Source organism: Tauraco erythrolophus, chromosome 4 (assembly GCF_009769465.1).
Source record: "Tauraco erythrolophus isolate bTauEry1 chromosome 4, bTauEry1.pri, whole genome shotgun sequence".
Taxonomy (NCBI): domain Eukaryota; kingdom Metazoa; phylum Chordata; class Aves; order Musophagiformes; family Musophagidae; genus Tauraco; species Tauraco erythrolophus.
In genome coordinates, this window is record NC_141468.1 from 77706680 (window position 1) to 77730866 (window position 24187).

The window sequence follows — 24187 nt, forward strand, 5'->3', positions numbered from 1 at the left end:
TTTCCTGAGACAATAATAGTAAGAATTATTGAGCTGTTCTCAAATTCTCCCCGACTTCCCTTATTGGAACAATAATGTTACAGAGTGGAGATGCATTAATATTAAAAACTAGCACATCTATTATTAGCTGTGATGTAACACTGTCGATGTAATTTTCAGAGAGACAGCAAAACAACAGGTTTTTATACCACGGCACTATAACCACCATTGAGGACTGACGGATTAACCTAAAAGACTCTTACATAAAAAACCCCAAACAACTGGTTCTATCCTTAATGAATTATTTAATACATTTTAAAAGTGGTACTTTTTCAGCTTTCCCCTGAGGTATGATGGATGCGTGGACAAAAAAGGATTGACAGCAGCAAGGAGAAGATTCGGGTTCACTTTTCTTGATGCCAGCTGTCACAGCAGACGTATTTTCTTCACTGAAAGAAGGCTGTGAAGGCTGCTCCATGCTCTCCTCTGCTGCCAGAGGTATTGTGGTGCCCGGAAATTTTCTACTGCATGCGACCGAAGGAAGGTACACTGCATTTTGCGGCTGCTTTCATAGTTATACTTGGCAATATTTAATAGCTCCAGTTACATTAATTATTAAATTCAACTGTTTTTTTTGTAGTTGCATCCCTGAAACAGAGCCTATCACCATAGGATGACATGGTAAATCACAGAGCATATTTAATGTATTCAGATTATTTAGGGAATTAAGGCTCCTAGGGTATATAGATTCGTATCAGTTGTTTGCTGCACACCAACGCGCTGCAGGCCCTGTATTTCAGCTGCTGTCTTGATGGAACTATTTTTTAATAAGTAATTTGTCTTACAGAATGAATAATTTATTTTACCTTTATGAAAAATAAAGACTCAGACTCCTCAAATCTCTGGAGTTCATTATGTAATACCTTATTGTTTTGTATTGAGCCTATCACAAAATGTCAGTGACCTTAATACATGTCAGGTGTCTTAACGTAATCTCCCATTTTGGAAGGAATTTTGTGTGTGTAACTGAGACTTCTCTACACAGGCACTAATGCCTTAACTTCTTAGGTACTATTTCTCTCACTCCGTTTTCACTGCAAATTATAGTTGTTGATCATCTGGGGGAAACTTTGCACACTTCCTTTGAACAGTATCCATACAAAAAAGGATATTCCTACGGCCATACGGTGATGAACCTCTCATCACCTGCTATGCTCTAACAGGGACTTGAGCTTTAGCATCTGAGTTACCTGTTTGCTTTTTTTTTCAGGTATTCTGGGAACACTTAGGCATGTTTTGTCATGCTATGACCTTCCGCAAACCTCCATTTACTCATGATCAGATGTTTGTCAGAGATTTGTATTCTGTCGATGGGGAAGACCCAGGCCGCAGTGGCTTAAGAGTGAAACGGCCCAAGGCGTGGTGGATGATGGTGAGAGTGCTGGGCAGGCTTCAGGGCCCTCCTATCAGTCTCCCAGCACTCAGAGGGTGACAGAAAAGAGCGGGCGAGGCCAGGGCCTGGCACCGGCCCCAGCGGGAACACGTCCCTTCCCTTCAGGGCCTGCGCCGAGTCCCGGCCTCGCCAGGCACCCTCCGCACCTCTCCTGCCTCGCAGGGCGGCTCCCGTGAGTCCGCGCTGGCGCGGTTGCCAGCCCGTAGCCCTAAGAGACACCGCAGCTCTCCCCGTCACGGAGACAAGATGGCCGCCGGCGGCGCCAGGCTGCGCAGCACCGCGCGGTTGCGGGGCGGGGCCGCTGTGCGTCTCCCTGGCAACCGAGTTCCCGCCGCCGCCGCTGCCGCCGCTCCGGAAGTCCCGCCCCCGGCGCGTCGCGGTTGCTAGGGAGCGGCGCCGGAAGGGGCGAGGGGCGGGGCTGGGCGCGGCCGCGCGGCGCAGCTGCCGGTGCCGGCGCCGGCGATGGGAGCGGCCGGCGGGGACGGCTGGGCGTGAGGGGGAGCGCGGCCGCCCCTCCCGCCGGCAGGTGAGTGCGGGGGCGCGGGTGGTGTCGTCCCACACGCGGTGCGGATCGGCGGGGCGCTCGGCTTCCTTTCTCTTCCCTCGGGGCTTTCTCTGTGGGATCGCGACCCTTCCTGGGAGACGGAGGGAGGACGTAGTTGTCTCGCCCAGGTTCCCCTCGCGGTCCCGCTCTCGGAGGGCGCCTGGGAGGGACGGCGGCAAAACCGGCCGGGGTCAGCCTCTTTGTGCGGCTGTCGCGACGTGGCGTGTCGCACCGCGAGTGAGGCGTCCGTGGAGGCCTGAGCCCGGCTGGCCCCGCTGCGGTTCCCTGTGGGAGCGGGTGGCATGCACGTGTCCGCTTCCGAGGTGTCTGGTGATCCCGGCTCCGCCGGGCTCCTCGCTTCCCGCAGCGCGGCTCTGTCGGTCTTCGGCTCCTTTTTATCCCTAACGTGTTGGGAATTGCTCTGGCAGGCCCTCCCGGTCTCCTCTGATGGCACAACCCCATCAGCCAAGCTGGATTTCCCAGTAATAAACTTAATAATAATGAGACACAATTACATTTCAACTGTTGGAAGCGAACAGAGCTTGCTGGATGAGGAGCCCTGGTCGGCGTGCGGGCACCAGCGAGGCTCGCTTGCCCTTCTTTTGCAGTGTGAAAAGGCGCTCCGCCATCGGCATTGAGTAGCTTCCCGGGAACAATGGCAACCGGGCTGCTTTGGGGTCTTGACATCACCTGGCGAATTTATGCTGGTCATGTGCCGGGGCAGCCCTTGCCTTGGATTAGACTGCCGCCAGGAATCCCTGCGTTCACTTGCTGTTGCTGGGACCAGTAAAGGCAGTGTTTTGGGGAAGTGTCAGGCCTGCCGTGCCCGTATCATGTGCTTGTTGTCTCCTGAATAGAAGACATCCCTGGAAGTGTTCAAGGCCAGGTTGGATGAGGCTTTGGGCAACCTGGTGTAGTGGAGGGTGTCCCTGCCCATGGCAGGGGGTTTGGAACTAGATGATCTTTGAGGTCCCTTCCAACCCAAACCGTTTTATGATTCTATGATCTCGTGCTCTGAGAAGGATTTGACTTCCTGCGCCGTTACCCTGCTGTATGCAGGCTGGGGCTGTGTAACACAGCTATCCTTCGACGCTTACCGAAGCTAAGGATCTCAGCTGACCAGAAGTATGAGTGCGTGGTTATCTCGTGCAATCTCATCAGGTTATCTGGAATACCTAATTGCAGATTAGGGGATTCCTATAGAGAATTATGTTGGATTAAAATTATATTCTTAAAAATAAGAAAGTTTTCGATACAACTTAATATAAATTATTTTTTAATGACTCCTTGTTTGTGTGGTTCAGTAATCAAATTACACAAAATCAGAAGATTTTATTTACAGGCCAGTTAAACATAATCTGAGATGATCAACCTGTCCACATAAACCAAGGACTAATTTTCAGTCTACTGTTGCATTGCTATCCTTTCGATCCTCCTGTGGTAGGGTAGATCTGTAAGGCCTAAAGTTCCCAAAACAGGAAAAGAATGGCACTCTTGTAATTTTTCTTTCTATTTGTGATAGAAGTTATCTTCAGTTTTTAGCTTTGGTTTAGTTTTAATTCACTTTTCTGTGAGTAAGTCTCCTGTTGAATTGTCTCTGGCTTCTGAAATCAAATGGTGCAGTCTCTGGGAGTCAGATAGCACGGTGAGTCGTGGAGCAGTCCCACTTGCTACCACAAAATCCATTTGCTGGATCAGTATGTGCAATCTTTAAGGGTTCCTTGCCAGAGGATTTGTAGCACGCATTTGTGAAGAAATCTCTTCATAAAGAATCCTGTAAAAAGGATGCTGTGACACCTGTTGCATCCCAGGGTGGAAATGAGATTGCAGCATTAGAAGTGTTGGCAAAGTAGCCCTGCTTGTGGCAGGGCACCCGGTCTCTTAATCTTTGCCAGCTGGCAGCTACGTGCTTCTATAAAGACAGAGGGGCAGGCAGCTACGTTTGTCTGATGCAGCCTTTCTGGAAGAACAAGCCGTGAGGGGAGATGTAGCTTATGTACTAAGGATGCTGGAATGAGAGAGTTTGGGAAGTAGGCAGCAAGATTAGGGAAACAGGTGACAGGGAAACAAGTATAGCATTTGAGGCTGGATGTTGGTAAACCTAATGGGCTAGCTTGGAGATGCAGAGGACAGGTTTTAAGGCCTTTTGAAAATTTAAGGTGTGTTTAGTTAGTGCTATTGTAGCATTTAATGCATTTCCTTTTGAAGGGACAGTTCTATCCCAAGCTGACTAATCTCTGAACTTTTAAAACCACAACAAGATGGCATGTGGTACTAGTGAGTCACTGATTGTTAATTGTACATACTTCAGTACAAATAAATGGATCCCTTTGTTTCATTTATTTTTGTTTTGGTAGTGTCTGGAAAGCCCAGAGAAAGATCATGACCTTGTAGAACTAGGTGTTGTGTAAGCACGCATGAAAAGACAGACCCTGAGCCTTCATGCACTCTTTTTCTGTCTATTCAAGCTTGATTTCAAATCGTTTTACCCACACAAATAAAAATAAGTGTGTCTAAAACTCTTTAAAATTGAAGTTTAATAGTAAACGTTTCTGCCTTGTGGAGTTCGGTGGTTTAAATAGTCCGGGAAGGAAAAAGTGGGAGGCTATGCCTCCCAGGACAAGAGAAACTGTAGGGGTGTTAGTGTCCATTTCTAGTCCTTGAAACTGAAGACCTCTTGAATTCCAGTCCAATATCTTAGTTGCAGAAATTTTATTAATTACATTAATTATTTACTTGCATTAATTACATTACTAGGTTAGCAAAGGTGATTTGAAGTTTAAATTTACTTTCAGTGGAAAATTGTATGTAGAGGGAGCGGTAGATGGTGTTACGTGTGTGTGTGACTCCACTGTCTCCCACTTGCTTGTGTGGTGAGTTTTGTTCTTGAGAGAGAAGCTTGACAAAGAACATGCTTTGAATCCAAGAGATGTTCTTCTGAATCAGCACGTCTCTGCAGTTAATTGCTGTGAAACATAACTATGAAAATTCATCGGGCTGCAATTTAAAACTAATTTGTGGAACAAACTGCAGAAAGACTAAACAGCAACATTGAAACTGCTTATGAGAGCTGTCTACCCTTGACTTTATCAGTTATTGCCCTTTGCTCATTAATCTATGTTTTGTTAGCTTGCTTAATGGTTGTATATTAATCAGGCCTAGATCCTAGAAGGCTGGGCTTTGCCGCTTGCTTAGAGATGGAGTAAATACGTTGTTGGATGTATAAATGTAGTGTTATGTCCGCATCAACTGGATTGTAGGCTTTTGGGTCTAGACTATGTATGTACAAAGCACGACCTGCTTCAATTCATGTTTCTTTGCCCCCATTTCATTGGTGTTACGTTAATGCATGACACGAGACACTGCGTGAAGGGGGTCTTGCCAAACAGCCCTTGTAAAGGGGAGTGCGAGCTGGTAAGTGCCTGCTGCTATCAGAAGAGGTTCAGCCAGCCCTTCAGAGAGTTAGCAATTGTGGGTGCTGGGCTCGTCCTCACTCCTCCTTCAGTGCATTTGTTGTGCATCCCCACCTCGTTAGAATCATAGAATGGTTAGGGTTGAAAGGGACCTTAAAGATCATCTAGTTACAACATCCCTGCCATGGGCAGGGAAATCCTCCACTACACCAGGTTGCCCAAAGCCTCATCCAACCTGGCCTTGAACACTTCCAGGGATGGGGCATCCACAATTTCTCTGGGCAACCTGTTCCAGTGCCTCACCACCCTCAATGTAAAAAATTTCTTCCTTGTATCTAATCAAAATCTCCCCTCTTTCAGTTTGAATCCATTGCACCTTGTCCTATCACTACACGCCCTTGTAAAAAGTCCCTCTCCAGCTTTCCTGTAGGCCCCCTTTAGGTACTGGAAGGCTGCTATAAGATCACCCCGGAGTCTTCTCTTCTCCAGGCTGAACAGCCCTAACTCTCTCAGCCTGTCTTCATAGCAGAGGTGCTCCAGCCCTCGGATCATCTTCGTGGCCCTCCTCTGGACTCATTCCAGTAGCTCCATGTCCTTCTTATGTTGGGGACTCTAGAGCTGAACACAGTATTCCAGATGGGATCTCACGAGAGCTGAGTAGAGGGGCAGAATCACTTCCCTTGACATGCTGGCCACACTTCTTTTGATGCAGACCAGGATACAATTTGCTTTCTGGGCTGCCAGCGCACATTGCCGGCTCATTTTGAGCTTCTCATCCACCAGCACTCCCAAGTCCTTTTCCTCAGGGCTGCTCTCAATCCATTCTCCGCCCAGCCTGTACTTGTGCTTGGGATTGCCCCGACCCATGTGCAGGACCTTGCACTTGGCCTTGTTGAACTTCATGAGGTTCTCACAGGCCCACCTCTCTAGCCTGTCAAGGTCCCTCTGGATGGCATCCCTTCCCTCCAGCGTGTCCACAACACCACACAACTTGGTGTCATCTGCAAACTTGCTGAAGGTGCACTCGATCGCACTGTCCATGTCTCCAACAAAGATGTTAAATAGCACTGGTCCCAATGCTGACCCCTGAGGAACACCACTCATCACAGGCCTCCACGTGGACATTTAACCGTTGACCACAACTCTTTGAGTGCGGCCATCCAGCCAGTTCCTTATAGTTAGACTCGACTATCTTCACAAACAAAAAGGGCAAGGATGTAACACGATATTTCAGAGGAGGGGCAGAAGTATCTTGAGCCCCCCAGAACAAGACAGACATCAATAAAGTGGAGTGAGTTGAGCAGAGGGTTACCGAGATGGCCAGGGGGCTGAAGCATTTGTCTGTTGAGGAGAAGCAACTGTGTTTCTTCAGCCTGGAGAAGAGGTGTCTCTGGGGCCACCTAATAGCAGCCTGCCTGTACCTTATGAGAGGTTATCAAGAAGATGGACTCAGGCTCTTTAGCATGGTGAAGTGTGGAAAGGTGAAAAGCAGGCATAAGCTGAAAGAAGAGGTTCATAATATATGGAAAAAGTATATTAAAAAAAAACCCCACCTTTTCCCCATGAGGCCAGTCAAGCAGTGAGACAGGATGCCCAGAGAAGCTGTGCATCTCGGGAGGTTTTCAAAATGTGGCTGTATGAAGCACTGAGCAGCCTGGTCTGACCTCGTACCTAATCCTGTGTTGAGCAGGAGGCTGGGCAAGAGACCTGCTGAAGTACCTTCCATCGGGGGTGACTGTGTGATCCTAGCAGAAACGGCTGATGTGGACAAGTGAGATCTAATGTAGAAAGTGACACCTAGGTGTCGTGAGTTGAAATGCAGCTTATAGGGACTGTTTGACAGCCTCAGGCTTGGGGAAATTCTGCTGTCAAGGGTTTGATTGGTTTATCCCACCCCCAGCTAGAGCAGAAGGCAAAATCATGGCTGCATGAAATACAGAGAAGACAGCACAAAGTAATGTTACTTTCCTTCCTTTCCTTGCAGTAGAGCAAGTCGTGATTCTTGATAGTGTGGAAGGAATTTCTCTTGGAATCGTTTTCTTTTTGTCTACAGTCACTAAGCGATCCATACGAGCTCTCCAACTTAAAAAAAAATGCATATAAGTCTTGGACATGATAATAATATAATAAATAATATATAATATGATAAATATAATAAATAATATAAGTAATAATGTTTCTATGCTCTGCGCTCGGTTCTGTAAACATTACCCAGTAAGTGTATGATACTGATTTCTGTCATTAGTGTATTTAAGGGGGGACATGAGTTGTGTGCCCATTCATAAAAGGTGGATTGGCTGCGGATCCTGAAAGATCCTTGTAACTAGTGTTCTGTTTGTAGTTGTCCAGTTGACAAATGTAGCGTTTCAGACTGAACCTAAGTTGTTATTTTCCTTGATTTAAAAATTAATTTACTTCTTATAGCTTACTGATGTTGAAGTGGTTTCTAGATGCCACTTTTCTTTTCTTCCCCTTTGACCTTCCTGGTTTATGTTCTCCTCTGTTTTCAACTTCACATCTTTTAAACTTTTCTTTACTAACAGTTTGATTCTTTTTTTAGGATAATGGCAGGAAAAGTAAAGTGGGTAACTGACATAGAAAAATCTGTTCTAATAAACAACTTTGAAAAAAGAGGCTGGATTCAGGTGGCAGAAAATGAAGACTGGAATTTTTATTGGTAAGTGCATTAAAAATACCAATTTCTAAATTTGCGAAGTATTTCAATATCTTATGTTAATACCACTGGTAATATAACAAAACGCGTATTTAAAAATAAACAATGCAGAAATTAGCACTAATTTACTGCAGGGATCCTGAGAGTGTGATGTCATTTCATTGCTTCTGTAGTGTCTTATGCTGTTGCTGGTTTTCCGTTCAGACTTGCGTGGTGGACTCCTGTATCTGTGCAGGCCTGCTAAAGTCATTGGTGTTCCTCAGGGCAGAAGGTCCCATCTGTGTGAATCCGTTCCCATGCTGCTGATCTCATGTATCTTTGCAGTTTGCCAAAGGTTTTGTCAGGGAGTAGAAGGTCTCTGACCTAGCAAGGTATCGATGGCTTACTGGAATACCAATTGCAACAAGCGCAGGGGAAAGGCTGTGCTCACTGGTTTTTGCTTTGAAATGTAAAACCCAATTTTATTCAATATTTTTGTGTGTAATAAGGAGAATTTTTCCCTTACTGTTGGAGGGTATTTGTGGCCCAAGGGGAATCTTAAAATGTATCTTTTTCCCAGAATTTTCAGACAGCTTTACATAAGCAAAATAATCCAAGAGTACGCAGTTCCAATATATGATAAAATATTCTTTTATCAATGTAACAGAGGCTTGCCCTGTTAACAGAGTCCGCGCTCCTGTAATAAAGGCCTTGAGAACTGTACTTTCCTTCTCCACAATAATGATTTATATGCAGACTAATTATTCAACATTTCAATACTGTGAATCTGAAACTAAATCAAGATAATGGTGAAAGGAGGAGAGTAAATAATCTAGCTTCTTATTTGGCATTTGTCTAATACAGGACCTTGAAATGCTGTCCTAGAATGCAATAATCTATTAATTGGCAGAAACAATACTCTTTAATTAAGCTAAACAATTTATATTGTCCCTTTCAAATACAACAGAATGGCGGTTTGTGCTGCCAAATGTGCCCTTTGTGAACCACTTATTTAAATGAGTAGGAATCCAGTAATCTGCTCATGCTTTCGGAATGCAGTTGGGGGGGAGTGAGGGAACGGGGGCACTCATGGAAACTGTTGTGTGACTGGTTGTTTGGGTTTGGTTTTGGGGGTTTTTTTTCTTCCTGAAACGATAGCGTACCAGATTGATGGCATTCAGGAAATATTCTTAAATTTCCAATGTGAGGTGTCTAATACAGAAAATTCTTCATATCTATGGTCCTGCTCTTACCTTTTGTGAGAAAGCAAGTAGGTAACTAAGCTGTCACTGCGGCCCCCTGATCTGGTGTTTACAGGCGTTTTTAGCAAGATCTCTGAATCACTGTTTTCAGTTTGTAGGCTTGAAGTCCTTTACAATCCGAGTAGCAAGGTGTAGTCAGTAGGAGGTTGTTTTTTAAGAGGAAAGCTGAGTTTGCAGGGAGTGAAGTAACAGACTTAGAAAAATGCTTCTGTAGCGTTTGGATGCTCATCAGTCATTTTTAGGTCCTGCTGGGGATTGACCTGACTATCAACAAGCCAGAGTCCGGTTGTCATCTTCCTTTCCTCAGTTTCTGCACCAATTTCAGTAGTAGTAGAGGAATCGATAAAACCACCAGCAGGGTTTAATTGGTTTTGCTAATAGAAGTTCAGGATATGTTGGATTGTCACTGCAGCAAAATATAATACTATAAAGAGAAATGAGAGAGAGAAAAGATGAAGTGAATGTAACAAAATAATTTCGACTTTGTCCTCCTGAATTGTGTTTCTTAGGAGAAATCATTTTGTGTCTGTCTTCACTTTCAGGATGAGCGTACAAACAATCAGAAATGTTTTCAGTGTGGAAACTGGTTACCGCCTCTCTGATGACCAAATTGTCAATCATTTCCCAAACCACTATGAACTGACCAGAAAAGATTTGATGGTAAAAAATATCAAGCGATATAGGAAAGAACTTGAGAAGGAAGGAAGTCCTCTTGCAGAAAAGGATGAAAATGGAAAATATATTTATTTAGGTATGTGGTTCTCATTATCAACTTTAATCTTTTCTCTTATGTAGTCGATAACCTAGATTTGAGCTAGCTTTTCTGTGTGTAAAGCACCGAACCTCTGAAGCGTTAGAACATTAAAGTGACTGTCTTGAAATGTTCTGTCCCTGTCAATTAAATAGAGTGCACTTTATCCTAAAATTGTTTGCTGCGTTCTGGAAACCTAACAGCCTTCTCTCCCTGTCTTCTCCTCCTTTTCTCTCCCCTCAAATCTGCCATTAGAGCATAAGGAAACACAGGAATAGGGAAAGTGGTAAAAACAGTAGTAGTGAATGTTTCACATGAAATACTGTATTTTCAAAGCTTTTCACAAACCTTGCTTTGAATGATGATGGCTAATATTTTACAAATTGAGAGGAACAGAGGGGTTGCCACTCATTCAGGATCTTTGTTGAAGTTAGAGACGAGCAGGAATAAAAGATCGAACATTTCTGTTTCACTGTCATATTACCACAGCACTGAGGCCCAGTTCCTCCACTGTGTACTTGCTAGTATTCAGCAGTACGTATACAATTTGCATGCATGGAAGTTGTATTTAGACTTAGTTTTGTAAGTAGTAAGGTCCTTAAAGAAGACTGAATTCAACGGTGCGGCATTATCTGAAGCAACCTTGGGTGAAGTGATAATGAAATTGTTACTTTTAAGTTGAGGGCACAGAAGAATGTTTTGTGTTCGTGTGGGGAAGTCTGGGGGAGCGGTTGGCTAGGTGGGATTTTGTTTGTTTTGTTTTGTTTTTTTTAATTATTTTTAAGAAGGAAAATTGTGGGATTAAGGTGCTTTGCAATAGTGGTGAAACCAAAGCGTTCTGGAACTTTATATGAGACAGGTTGGAGTTTCTTTAATTCAAAAGTGAAAAAACATCTGAAAATCTTATACTGGAGCAAACACTGAAATAAACTTTTGCAGAAGCACTCTAGACAGAACTGAATTAACAACTCCTCTTCTGAGGAGTCTTGGTAGAGGTTGGAGAAAAAGTGATGACTGCTAGAAAATAAAATAAATTAAAAAAACCAACCAACAAAAAACCCCAAAACAAACCAGCAGTATATCAGCAATGAGGAGAGTAAATTTGTTCTGGAGGTCAGAAAGCATTGGAGTGAAACAGAGATGAGGATATGTTGATTTACATCTTGGGAAAGTGCAATGAAAGCATTGTTCATCGGTGTAAGAAAGAAGCAGTTCCGTACGGATGGAAGTGAGGATAATCTGATAGCAAAAAGCAAGAAATGCTTTTCTTTAGAATTCAGTAAGCACGGTAATACTGATTGTGAGAGCAAATAAGAATGGCTAATGAGAGTTGCATGGAAATAAAAATTGCCACATCCAAAGGGAAAGCAACATCCACACTCGCATTTTTGCATGCACAGAGGATGATGAGGTGGTTAGTAGAATGGTAAAAGCTGACACAGGAAATTGAGAAAGTTTGATGAAGTTAGAATGGTATATAATACTCTAATTTCACAGCATATAGGCAGAAGAAGAAAATTGATTCATGGGAATTAAAATCTATTAATCTGAAATTAGCAGCATGCAATATTTTGAGATTGTTTGTTCAAGTAAAAACTAGAATTTAAATGAGATTAGTCTTACTGAAGGTGGATCATGCCAGACTGGAAAACTGAAAAGACAGAATTTTTTTTTAGTCTGTATGTGTCAATAACCTTATCAGATATAGTGTCCTTAATTGTGGACCTTTTTTTTCCTTAACTCAGATTTTGTTCCTGTTACTTTTATGCTTCCTGCTGATTATAATCTCTTTGTTGAAGAATTCAGAAAAAATCCCTCCAGCACTTGGATTATGAAACCTTGTGGCAAAGCTCAAGGGAAAGGAATATTTCTGATCAATAAACTCTCTCAAATTAAAAAATGGTCTCGAGATAGCAAAACATCTTCGTAAGTTGTTGAAATCCAAACCCTTTATTGTACTTTTATAATCAGGTGAACCACATCAACATGCTAATTGTCTGATGCATGGGAAAAATATTTCATTATTATTGCTTTGTCATTATATAGTTAGTTTTGCATTTAATTGCAGTTGTTATCTGACTTCCTCCTTCAGACAGGTTTTAATGTGATTTGTTTTGGTATGAGGACGCACAAAGAACTGTTCAGTTAACTATTCTTTATAAAAATGCTTTCAGTGTTGTTGGGGAAAAAATTGCACAAAAATGAATTGTTCTGCTTCATAGTATTAAATAACAGGAAGTAAGAGAAAAATCTTTCCTGAAGCAATTTCAGTAATTGTTTTATTTAATATATATTAATTCACTTTTAAATTAATCCAAAGGAAGAATGCATTTATATGAAATAAATACATTATCTGTTTGGAGCACAAAGTAATACACTTCATGTTGGTGATCTACTTCCAAATGGATGAAACTAGTTAGCAATCTTAAGTTTTTCTCTGACTAATAAACGTTTTGATCACACAACTAATGTTCATTTTTTCCTGTTATAAAGTGACTGGCTAAATATCACTTGAGTCTTTTTTTGTCTTTTTTTTTTTATTTGACTTGGAATCTGAAGAATGTCACAATCTGAAAGTTATCTTAACTTTTCACAGTGGTTTGCAATTGCACACCAAGCATAAATACAAATATTCTAGCTCCAAATGCTTTCCAAGGAAAAGACTGGCTTGTAGAGCTCCATTCCGAATGGCTCAGTCAGCTACCCTCTTCACTTCAAAACTGAGTTTAAATGGTTAATCGATCTTGGTCATCTGATAAGTATTTTTAACTTTTTTTGGTATGTAATGATGCCAAGTGTGTATTATTAACCACTACAACTTTATAAGTTATCTTGGCAAAAGATGCAAGATTTCAGTCAATCTAAAATTTACAGACTGCTTCTAAAGAAAACAAAAGACTTACAAGATTATATCTTTGTACTTAGCACATTCTGAAACATCATTTGTGTTTTTCAGGTTTGTATCTCAGTCTTCCAAAGAAGCCTATGTGATTTCTCTCTATATCAACAATCCATTACTTATTGGTGGAAAGAAATTTGATCTTCGTCTGTATGTTTTAGTATCTACGTATCGTCCGCTGAGATGTTACATGTAAGATTGTATATATTTGTGTTCTGTTTTGAGAGGATGTTTAATGTAGTCACAATAATGTTGCATAAAGAAGTTTAACATGTGCATGGTATCCTAGGATGCCCTTTTCCTTATCTCTTATTTGGGGTCTAACACGTTTCAATGACTTTTTACATTTAAGGTATAAACTTGGATTTTGCCGGTTTTGCACAGTAAAATATACACCAAGTACAAGTGAACTGGATAACATGTTTGTACATCTTACAAATGTTGCCATTCAGAAACATGGGGTAAGTGTACTGAGCTCTTAGGTGCTCTTTTGTAGCAAGACTGATTTTATGAAATTATCCCAAAAAACTTGGAACAGAAAGGTTTTATTTGTCCTAATCTTTGTCATCTTGCAATTAAAATACTTCAGCTTGAATTTACAAATAAATGAATTTCAGAAGACTGCAGATCAAAAGTGTGCAAGATAATGAGTTGCAGCTCTGTAATAGGCTGATATCTTCAGTATTGACTTTCAGTAGTTGAAAGCAGGGTCTTTTTTCAAGTCTCCTGTCATTTAAATGCTAATATGCTCACTTAGCAATTGATTCTGTGAGCAGTGGAATTAATGAAGCCTGGTTCCTGTGGATTTGTATTTTGTAATAGCACTTTTATATCACCTTCCTGATCACCCCTTCCCTCTCTCTCCTGTGCAGTTAATTCAGCTTGCCTGTTTCCAGCGCTTATTCATCACAGTACTTTCCAGCTTCTTCCTATGTTTTCCCCCACCCCTTTCCTCCTCTGGGTAAGAAAGGGAATGTGTAGTTGCAAGCCTGGAGATGAATGTTTGCTGCCTGGCCAGCTAGTGACTTCCTTTTCAACGAACAAAGTTGAAGTTCTGCCTGCAGAACAGTTCTGTCCTGTAGTTTGCCATCGATATTCATAGAACGTGTGGAAACCAATAGCTTTGACAGCACTTCCCTGTGTCAAAATAGGCTGAAACTCACCACTGGGAGAAAAGACTAGTGGGTCAGGGGTGACACGAACAGATGGCCTACGGTGTCTCTGCCCAAGCCTTTTTCTGCAGGGAATCCACTTGACGATGATGACTGTCCCTCTTGCATTTTTAGTGGATGTCTGTGATGTATAAACCATGCTTCTGTTACAGCAATTAACGCTCAATTTTCACACTTCCTAATTCCATAGATTTTATTATAAGAATGTGGAAAATAAACATCTGTGTACATACATGCAGGCAGACACTCGTGCATATATATTCATATGTGTATGCACATACATTCACACATGAGAGACATGTCACATCTCTTAAATTGCAGCCTTGATAGATGTGCCCTGTCTGTTATTGTTCTCTAAGATGTGCAGCAGAGCAGAACTATTTTATCTGGATATTCCTTTAACAACAATGTGAATTATAAGTGTCACTTATGGTGGTAGTTATACACCAGAGTAAGTGTCAAAATATGGCATTTTTCAGTCCTTCAAATGTTTTCTTGCTCAGGTGCTGGTTTGTGAAGTACTTCAAAGACATTATGGTTTGACAGGGCACGCTGAGAATTGGCTGTGGTGAAAGCAGATCCCATACGACTCAGCATAAATCATGGTGCTGTTGCCAGTAGCAGTGGACAAATGGAGCGTGTGAAATGTTGCTTACCCCATCTTCATCCACCCTTTCATCTTCGCTACCAGTTAAAGAGTGGCCTTCAAAATTTCTCCCAAATGAAAGTAGAAGTGAAAGTAGTGGTGAAGTCACTTTGAGAGGAGAAAGGACAACAGAAATGGGTACAGAAGTAGCAGCTTAAAAATGTGGAGTCATTACTAGAGTATTTGAAAAACTTTTTAGAAATTCTGAACCACTAATATCTGTTGAGTTTTGCAGAAAGAAGTGAGAGAAGTTTCATGTGAAGCCACTCTATCCATCCTATCTGTCCTTAAATGTGTGTCTAACTTTGGAGGCGCTTAGGCTGTACAGTTTCAGAAGAAGAACCTAATTTGAACTGTCAAGTGATGTATCAAAGTCATGATGAGGTCTAGAAAAACTCATTAAGTTCTAGCTGTTAATCTCTACTCTAAGGCCTACGTGCACCGTAGAGCTGCAGTGTGTTTGTACCCTACAAGCTCATGCGAAAACATCCCTGATTTGAAAAGCGTACAATTCAATATCGGGGAGAGGGAAAGGGTGAAAGGAGGGAAGGGGGGTAAGGCAGTATACCCACCATAATGTTTGTGCTGGAAAATACAGTTCTAAGTCATTCGCTGCATGTGTAATACAAACAAAACAACAGTAATTCTTCAACTTAATTATTTTCAGTTAGTGATCTTCTGTGTAGCCTGCAATATTCTACTTTGTTTTAATACTTTTAATTAAATAGCCATGATTGTGTCAAGCTCTACCCAGTTGTGATCTGTTTTGATTTGAGTGCTTGCTCTGAAATGCAAAAAGGGTTGAAACTTTGATCTCTGTTCCCTTGCTGGAATCTGGTCTCAAGACTTTTTTTTTCCATGCAGCAAGTCCTGAGAACCATGTTTCAGATCTTTATTTGTACAGTCCAGTTTTCCAAATTTACTAAGGGGGGAGCTGTAGAAAAAGCCTAAAAATAGACAGAGGCTTCTCTGACCTTGTCTTAGAGGATGACGGATTTCATTCCTCTGAGAAATTTTTCCTGCTCTATGCATCCTGTGTTTTATAATTTATTTAATTTTATAATCATTAATTCTTAGAAATGCTCCGAGGAGAACCTTTATAAAGGGACAAAGCATTTGTCCTGAGAGTTACTTAAGGGCTGAACCTGTGTTTTTCCATCAGTAAGAATACCATCAGTTTGCTCTTTTCTTTCCATTTAAAGAGAATATAGTGCAGAGCCTTGATAGCCTCTGAAAAGTCAAATATAAGGTAACCTCCTTTATTCCCCTGTTCTGTTTCAGTAGCACTTAGTGTTTTTTCTATATCAAAATATTAAATTGCTTGAAAAATTAATATTTAAAAATAATTCAGGTGTCATTTCACTGTCTCCTTGTATATAACTGTATATAATCAGTAGCACCACCGTGTTTGCCTTTTGGGAAACAGACAAGTATTAAATGAATAAACACAGAGAAGCACTTTCAAGTGCTGCATTGTAAAACAGCTAACTTCAGTGAAATTTAGCTATTGCTCACTTAATTATTTCTCCCGTATCCCCAGAGGAGGATAAAGTTCAATTCTTTCCTTTCACATTTTAAAACTTGTATTTCCCAATCATAAATTATGTTTTATTATAAAACTGTCAAAGTACAGTTGTTGGTTTTTTTTCTTCCAAGAAAAGTTTGTTATTTGATTTACAATGTGTGATGTAAACATAGACAGCTATAATAAAACCAGTTGTTTATAAAGAGGGCAGTTCAAAGTAAAGCTGAAGTCTTCATAAAGCTGTAAAATAGAGTAAAAGCAATTTGCTGAGTTTGATTTTAGAGCAATACTTTCTAAGTATTAGTGGGATTTTTGTGTGAATGAAACAAAACTGCTGAACAACTCCAAAATCTTAGACTGAATTAAACTCCTTAACTCTTCAGGATGATTACAATCATATCCATGGAGGCAAGTGGACAGTGAGTAACTTACGCCTCTATCTGGAGAGCACCCGCGGAAAGGAAGTCACAAACAAATTATTTGATGAAATTCACTGGATAATTGTGCAGTCACTGAAGGCTGTTGCGGTGAGTACTGTTCCTGGAATGCTGCCAGCGATGGCATTACGGCTGCAGGCTTCTCATGACCATGAAAATGAGTTTGCCATCAAAACCCTTAAAATCTATTTCCTGCTAATTTGAGCGGTGGTGTTGATGCTGATTTTTGCAATTCTGCTGTCTCTTGATTTCTCTGAGCTGAGTGAACTTGAATCTTGGGTGGGTGGGTGAGCTGTCTGTGCATATTGAAAAAGTGAATGAATCTCTTTTCCTTGAGGGCTCTGTGAACTATTTGATAGGACTTGATACTGCCCTTGTGAATAGTACTCAGCTCTGCCAAGGCATATGACGTCATTTCAGCAATAACAAATGTGTCAAAGAAAAAATAGCTCTGGAGGACAATTTATCAAAGAAAATGTAAGGGTATTAGTTCAGCAGAGTTACGTAACTTCTTTTCAGCTCTTTTTTACATGAGTGGCATAGTTATCGTGACTCTTGTTTAAAAGGAAAAGTAGTGATCAATCCTCTGTGTGAGTGACTTTCTAGTGTTTGGGTGACGTCCCGTGATTACATTAGAGAGCAGGTATCACTCTGGGGTCACCTGGGGTAACCAAAGGGCTCACCTGTGCCAAGGACTGTCCTGTTCCCAAGTGCATGGTCTTGTCATCTCTTTTGGGTTGGTCCTGGCACCGTCATGAGCTGAATCAGCACACTCACCCAACTGACAATTACTGTTTGCTTTATTGATGGGTTAGTATTCTGCCAGTGTAATAAGCTGAGTCATCTCACTGAAGGACCAGATGAACACCAGAATCAGCACAAGAAAGAGGGACAAGGGCATGGAGCTAGGAGCAGTGGGAGGTGGGGAATCGTGGCTCAGCTCAGCCTCTGCTGTGCCATCATATTTGAAACCAGACGCGAGAAGAAAAGGGATTTAATCTAAATGTTAGCAGAACCTTAAAACAGAAGAGAAAAAGTGTTAAATTATTGAGCATGAAATATTTTGGTCCTCTGTCTTTCTGATAATGGCAAATGTAATGAGAGATTCTTGTTCCTCCTTCCCCCTTTCACTCCCTGAAGAACTGAAAAGCTTTCATTATTAGTCTAGGGGAAAATATCTCACTAACCTGCTACAAAGATTTCTTTAAAAGATCTGATGAGATTTGCATAGAAGAAAAGTTGTACCGTGCATACTGCAAATGTTTAGCAGATGCTGGAAAACTACTGATTCTCTAGAGGATGTGCATCTAAAGTACAACTTGGTCCTTGGTCTTTCTTGACTTTCGGGATCATAGTTGACTTGAGCTAATTATAATTTTAAAAGGTATCTGGTAATTGTTTGACCTCAAATTTCTGCGTAGTTACAGCAGCATAATAAAAGAACTGTCTTTGAATAAGTCTCCTTTCTCTGAACTTTAAAGAATTCACGATTATGTGAAGCTGTTATGTAAATTTTAAAACTTCCCGATTTCTCCTGATGCATGCAAGCTTTAAATATTGGTATTACTTCTGCAAAATATGAAAACACTTTTATTTTCAAGCTGGAAACATAATGGAAAATTAATATAACTTAGTACTTGGCTTTAATGCAGTCATTAATATTGAGGTACTTACCTACAGCTTGGAAAAAAAGAAGCAATCCTGAACTTACTAGTTAGCAAGCTTATGTTAGAGTTACAGCACTGAAAACTGTTGTTCAGGGTTCATAATGTACACACATGTGGTTACTAGCGAACTAAGTTTGTAGTCAAGTTACTTATGAAATTGTTGATCTTAATACATTTTCTTGTCATTTTTTTTTAGCCTGTAATGAATAATGATAAACACTGTTTTGAGTGTTACGGATATGACATTATCATTGATGACAAGCTTAAACCATGGCTAATTGAGGTAAAGTTACATAAAATATAGGAAAAAACTTCCTCCTCGTTTCACAGAAAAAAACTAAGTAGATTTCAATGTAGTCTTTCCTCTTTCAAAACAATATCTTTTGTTCCTGAGGTGTCTTAAGAAAAATGTTGGAAAGGAGAATAGGCCATGTGATGACAAGCTAACGTGCTTTTGTTTCCTATTTGTTTGGTGTTTCTGTTTGCTTGTGGCTTTCTGTTTTGTCTTTTAAACCCGGTGCATCCATATAACTGGACTTCAGAGGCAGTCTGAATGTTAGCAGCAACATTAGATACTGTATCAGTAGCTGGAAAATTGGCAGTGGCTTGATGGAGCATAACATCAAACTTAAGTTTTAAATGCTGTCTTGGCCTTAATGTTGCAGGTTGGGAGGAAAGAAAAGGAGCCCATACAGGATAATGAGGATATTTGGAGGCTTTTTTTTTCCCTCACATAAATTTCTCTTTAGGGTATTAACTTTGGATCTGTATGTTCAACATAAATTTTATCCAGCCCTCTTTCTTCTTAATCTAATTGGAAGTGAAAGACCAAAGATAAATAGACTTTATACAAAAAAAAAATAATCTATTTATTGTTCTGATACCAGTTCTCCATAGTAAATGTGGAACACAAAGATATGTTAAATGAACCACAGTTTTAATTAAAACAAGATGCAGTGTAATGCTTTGAATAGAGAACCCATATGTGTTTCTCCAGCTCACAATTTAACAGGGGAGAACTCGGATTAAGAACATAAATAAAAGCTGTTTAACTAGAAGAAACCCACAGACTGCTGTGTATGATGGCTGTTGGAGTGAACCAGGCAAATTGTATGGTTTTGGTATCCATGCAAGCACAGAAAATTAAACAAAAATCTATGTCTTGTCTGATTAAGCCTGGTGAATCTAGTCTAACCAAAAAATCTTCAAGCTGACACTGCAGACGCTTAGTGGTAGGGTGCTTTTGTTCTTAAGTAAAAAGAAAAATGCCCAATGGGGGATTCCTTCCAGCTTCTGAGGAACTGAAAGATGTGTTTCGAGACGCTGAGTCTTAATTTCCCAAATAGTACATACAGTCATCACACATGCTGTCTGGAGAACTATATAGCTCTCAAAAAGTTGATGCTGACTTTTTTTTTACTTTTGTAGGTTAATGCTTCCCCTTCTCTTACTTCCAGTACTGCTAATGATCGCATCTTGAAGTATAATCTGATTAATGACACACTTAACATTGCTGTGCCTAATGGGGAAATTCCAGACTGTAAATGGAATAAGTCTCCACCAAAAGAGGTTCTCGGCAATTATGAAGTCTTGTAAGTTTTATCAGTGTTCTATACAAATGCAAATATTTTTCAGTCACCACACTTTTTAATGTGTAATGTAGACCACAGAGATAAAGTGAATTTCATTCTCATGTGAAAAATGGGCACAAAGTGCCACTTCATTTTTTTTTTGAATCTGCAATAGCAACATTGGATGTGGAAGTGCATTATAGAAGAGTTGCCTCATGTCATCTCCAGAGGGAATGTTACTTGTCTGATAAGCCCCTGCCTGCACCTCCTCAGCTTCCAGCAGCAAGATTTGAGGGGTAGAGGCAGAGAGCATGTCTTCTATATGTGTAGAATTTTAATGGTATTGAGTGTAATATATAGATGATAGTTAATAAGATAGAATAGCTATTTAATACAAATTTTCTCTCAGTTCATGGAATTGATGCCACTGGACTCCTGTAATTCATGGATGTAATAATAATAATGAGTTATCAGATACTTTTAAAATTCCCCAGCCTGTATTACAAGGGGAGAAATGAAGGAGACAGATCTTTATATTGGAGTGTCTGAAGGATTTATCTAGGATTCATTGGTATTATGCAGAGGAACACTGATTTAAGTACCATATCGATGATACAATTTCTCTCTTTTTTTTTCTCTAGCACTGGTGGTACAATTGTTCAGTATGTCAGGAATGCAGATATGCACATAGTTGATCCACTAGTTCATACTGATCTTAAATCCTCTTTCTATATATTAGTAAAGACAATTAAATGTGTATGTGTTGGATGAATTATGACTTGTTTTAGTAAATGTTATATACGTGGTAGCTGTGAATACCTATACAATAGTGTAACTAAATATATATTATGACTGTTCCACAAAATATTGTAGTACTATCTTCTGATAATTACACTTGTGGATCTATAGCCAATTTCTGCTTGGAATTTGCGTAGCATCTAAGAGGTAAGTATATACTGAGGTTATCTGAGGCCATAATGGGCTCAGATATTTAAAGAACTGCTTGTCACTGTGGTTAAGTGTTACAAAATACATGTCATCAAATGCCTTTAATTTAAGCACACTGTTGTTTGTTCACCTCGTTCTTTCCCTACTCACTCTCTGATGCAACAGTGGAGTTTTTTAACACTGCAGCTAACAATCCTCTCTTTGAAGCAATAGTTTGGGACTTTATTAAAACTGCCAGCGGTCTGATGGTCCTGCTTAACCACACACCTACATAGTAAGGAGAAATACAGAAGTACATGTGAAATTTCACAAGCATAAAATTTCACAAACTCAGAAGTTTAACCAAACCTGCCAGATGATTTGTTTCTTTCAAAAAGTAGCTGAAGATATTTCAGTTGATCTGTGTTATAACATCATGTGATAGCATATTTCCTTGAATAATGGCTGCATATCAAACTGTGCGTGTGTAAACTTGTGTGTAGAATGGCTCATATTAAATTTCAGTGCTAGATGTTAAGCAAAATAGAATATTAGAGGACCCACTCTTGATTGTGTAATGAATAGCAGGACAAGACATTGAACAGAGTATCTTACTTTCAGATATGATGAAGAGATGGCGCAAAGTGATGGGCCTGATCGTGACCTACGAAGTCGTTCTGGGCAATCCACTGGAATAAAAGGAAACCGTGCGAGAGATTCAGGAAAGCCCATACTAACCACCTGGAAGTGATAACAGGAAAAACAGCTGCGCTCTTGGTAGGAAGATATCATGAACAAAAATGCAGTTTTTTAGCAGATTCTTCTATTTTGCTGCATCGCATGTGGGAAATCATGTGGGAAAATACTGCCTTTGAAAAGACAAGAAACAAACACACTAAAACCAGGAACTGTACTAGGCATACACTGTCTTGATGATTATTACAAGAATGTGTGTGTGTATAGTATGTATGTGTATATAATTATTTTATATATATATACTTTATTTAAACTAATATTCTCTCAGTGATGATGAACTTTTTTTTTAAAGATGACGACTCAAAATAGGCATTCTAAAAGAAACCCCTTGCTGTTCTGGATATAATTTATTTCTTAGAGTAGCTTGTCCCTAACTCCCTATAATAAAAGAGGTGTGGATTCTGTAAAAGAGTGGTAATGGTGTGTTAATATTGTCACAATGATGGTTCAGGTTCTTGCTTGTAAAAAAAGAGTAGCTAGAAGAAGTAGCAATACAGGAAGTTGAGGTTATTGTCAGTTAATGCAGCTCATTATTTATAGGCAATATCAAGAAACTGAAAAGCAACTCAAGGCTTTACTTTTCCCTTAAGTGTTTTGAGCTGCCAACTCTTTAAAGGTAGAAAGTTTTGTGGACTGAAGGAGTGTTTCAAATGGTGTATTTATGCATTATTTCACTAGCCATTGATTTTTATTTTGAGATAATGTATGTCTGTGGAAAAACAGACAGAACAACTACATACTGTAATAAATGTCATTGCTCAAAGTTGATGATAAATCCCTATTTGCACCAGAATCTTTTCATCTCTTTGTGCTTGTATATAAGTACAATATCTGTATGTTTTTGTGTATTTTGTGTGCTCTACAACAAAAAATATTGTTGCATGTGGTAAGCTATTTCTGGTAGCTCTGATAACAAAAGTTGTGATGATTAGCTACCGAGATGTATAGAGCATAAGTTAAAAATAGGTATTTCAGTCTTCTAACAGCATAACATATAAATAAACTAGTTGGGTCTGTGATTGGCTGTTGCTTCCACTTGCATTTCCACTAGTTATTGGGCGGTTATTTATAAATGTTAATGTACAGTTTTGATTGTCTTTATTCTCCTTCCCCCTCCTCTCTCTCTCTTTTTTTTTTTTTCTTTATGGTGGAGAATCATGGAGAGAAGGACGAAGGAGGCTGAGAGTTGGAAATGTCCGTGTAAGCATAATACACTCTAATCTGGATGCCACTAGTGCAGCGATACTCATCTCTGCCTGCCACAGCAGGATACGTGCTTTGCCTTCCTCTGTGGCAGGGCACTAAAGAGTGCCGGCAAAGTAAACTTCAGCTTCTGAAAAGTTTTGTGTTTCTTGAACATGTAAAGCAGGCCGCCTGCACCACAGAAGAAGTCAGTCCTTTTCCTGCTTTTGAAGGTCCTCCTAGATGAGGGCGGCTGTTCGCATATTGTGGTTTTTGGGACAGTTGGTGCTGATGACACTTCAGTCCGAACACAATCCGGCAAGAGCAGTTTGGGCTGTGGAGGGAGGGCAGATGTGGGCTGGGCTGACCAATATCCTTACACGTGATCCAGGATCTATCCTTGCAACAGAGAATGAAATATGTAGACTGAATGAGTCATTCCAAATGTAATCCTCTTCTTGATTAATCTTGCATATTCCATTAAAATGAAGACCGAAATCCGACTGATTCTCTGATGACCAGACTTGAATCTTCTCACTGGCCTTTACAAAACGATATTCAAGTTAGCTCTTGAAATAAGGCTAAGAAAAGATGATCACTGCGGTATAGTAAAGCTCACCCAAGTTCCGGTCTTACATTTTGGGTTGGGGTTTTGTGTTTGTTTGGTTGGGTTTTTTTTAGTTCCTAAGTGTGAGTCTTGCTTGTACATTTGAACCTTGACAGGTAAGCTACTCTTAAGTAGATGTGTGGTCAGGTGTGAAGTGCTGTTTTAATGATATGATATTTAGTGGGCAGATGTTTCTGGCTTTACACCCAACTGCCTGTTAGTAGTAAGTACGTGACAGCCTTAGGAACTATGAGGCTGTAGTAAATAGTATTTTGTAGTATGGTTATACTTCTTATAGACAGGCAACACAATAGGGATACTCTGATGGAAGGAAAATGGACCTGTCTCTCACTTTCATTTCTACTGCTTGTAATTCATTTCTTTAGTAGCTTGGACAAAGTATGTTGTTGTCTTGTTCTATCGTAACAGTAGCACTAGCAAGGATGGCTACAATAGAATGATTACTCCTTTCTTTTATATTTCCTGTTCATGCAGTCTACACTGGTGGGACTTTATAGGGAAGAGGTACATTGAGAAATGCAGATTCTGGTAAAAAAGTCACCTTCACCTTATTACTTTTTGAGTATGTAGAAGTCATAACATAATAACTTGAGCTTTCAGTCTCCCTTCTGGGAAGCCTTCATGTGAAAGCAAAAACACGTCTGGGTTATTAGGATTTATTGCTGTAGAAGGCTTTGAAGACTTAATCCAAGTGATGCTTTTTAGCTGGAATTTCACAATGA

The 24187-nt window shown here is 40.3% G+C and overlaps 1 protein-coding gene across 2 annotated transcripts; it reads left to right on the forward strand.

Moving 5' to 3' along the window:
* Window positions 1-1929: 1929 nt before the first annotated feature.
* Window positions 1930-22979, forward strand: TTLL1 (TTL family tubulin polyglutamylase complex subunit L1). Of its 2 annotated transcripts, XM_086611223.1 has the most exons (10): window positions 1930-1958; window positions 7950-8066; window positions 9847-10055; window positions 11801-11981; window positions 13012-13146; window positions 13307-13415; window positions 16681-16824; window positions 18598-18684; window positions 19830-19993; window positions 21521-22979. In XM_086611223.1, the coding sequence occupies exons 2-10, from the start codon at window positions 7954-7956 to the stop codon at window positions 21648-21650; spliced, it is 1272 nt and encodes a 423-aa protein (XP_086467349.1). In that variant the 5' UTR covers window positions 1930-1958; window positions 7950-7953; the 3' UTR covers window positions 21651-22979. The 2 variants fall into 2 exon arrangements, with proteins under 2 accessions (XP_086467349.1, XP_086467350.1); XM_086611224.1 differs by lacking the exon at window positions 18598-18684.
* The last annotated feature ends 1208 nt before the right edge of the window (window positions 22980-24187 follow it).

Bases quoted from the DNA above. Each gene is read 5' to 3' on its own strand.
- TTLL1 (XM_086611223.1), top strand. From the start codon at position 7,954: ATGGCAGGAAAAGTAAAGTGGGTAACTGACATAGAAAAATCTGTTCTA. The intron at 8,067-9,846 runs GTAAGTGCATTA...CTTCACTTTCAG, and splicing joins GAAGACTGGAATTTTTATTG to GATGAGCGTACAAACAATCA. The intron at 18,685-19,829 runs GTAAAGTTACAT...TTACTTTTGTAG, and splicing joins TTAAACCATGGCTAATTGAG to GTTAATGCTTCCCCTTCTCT.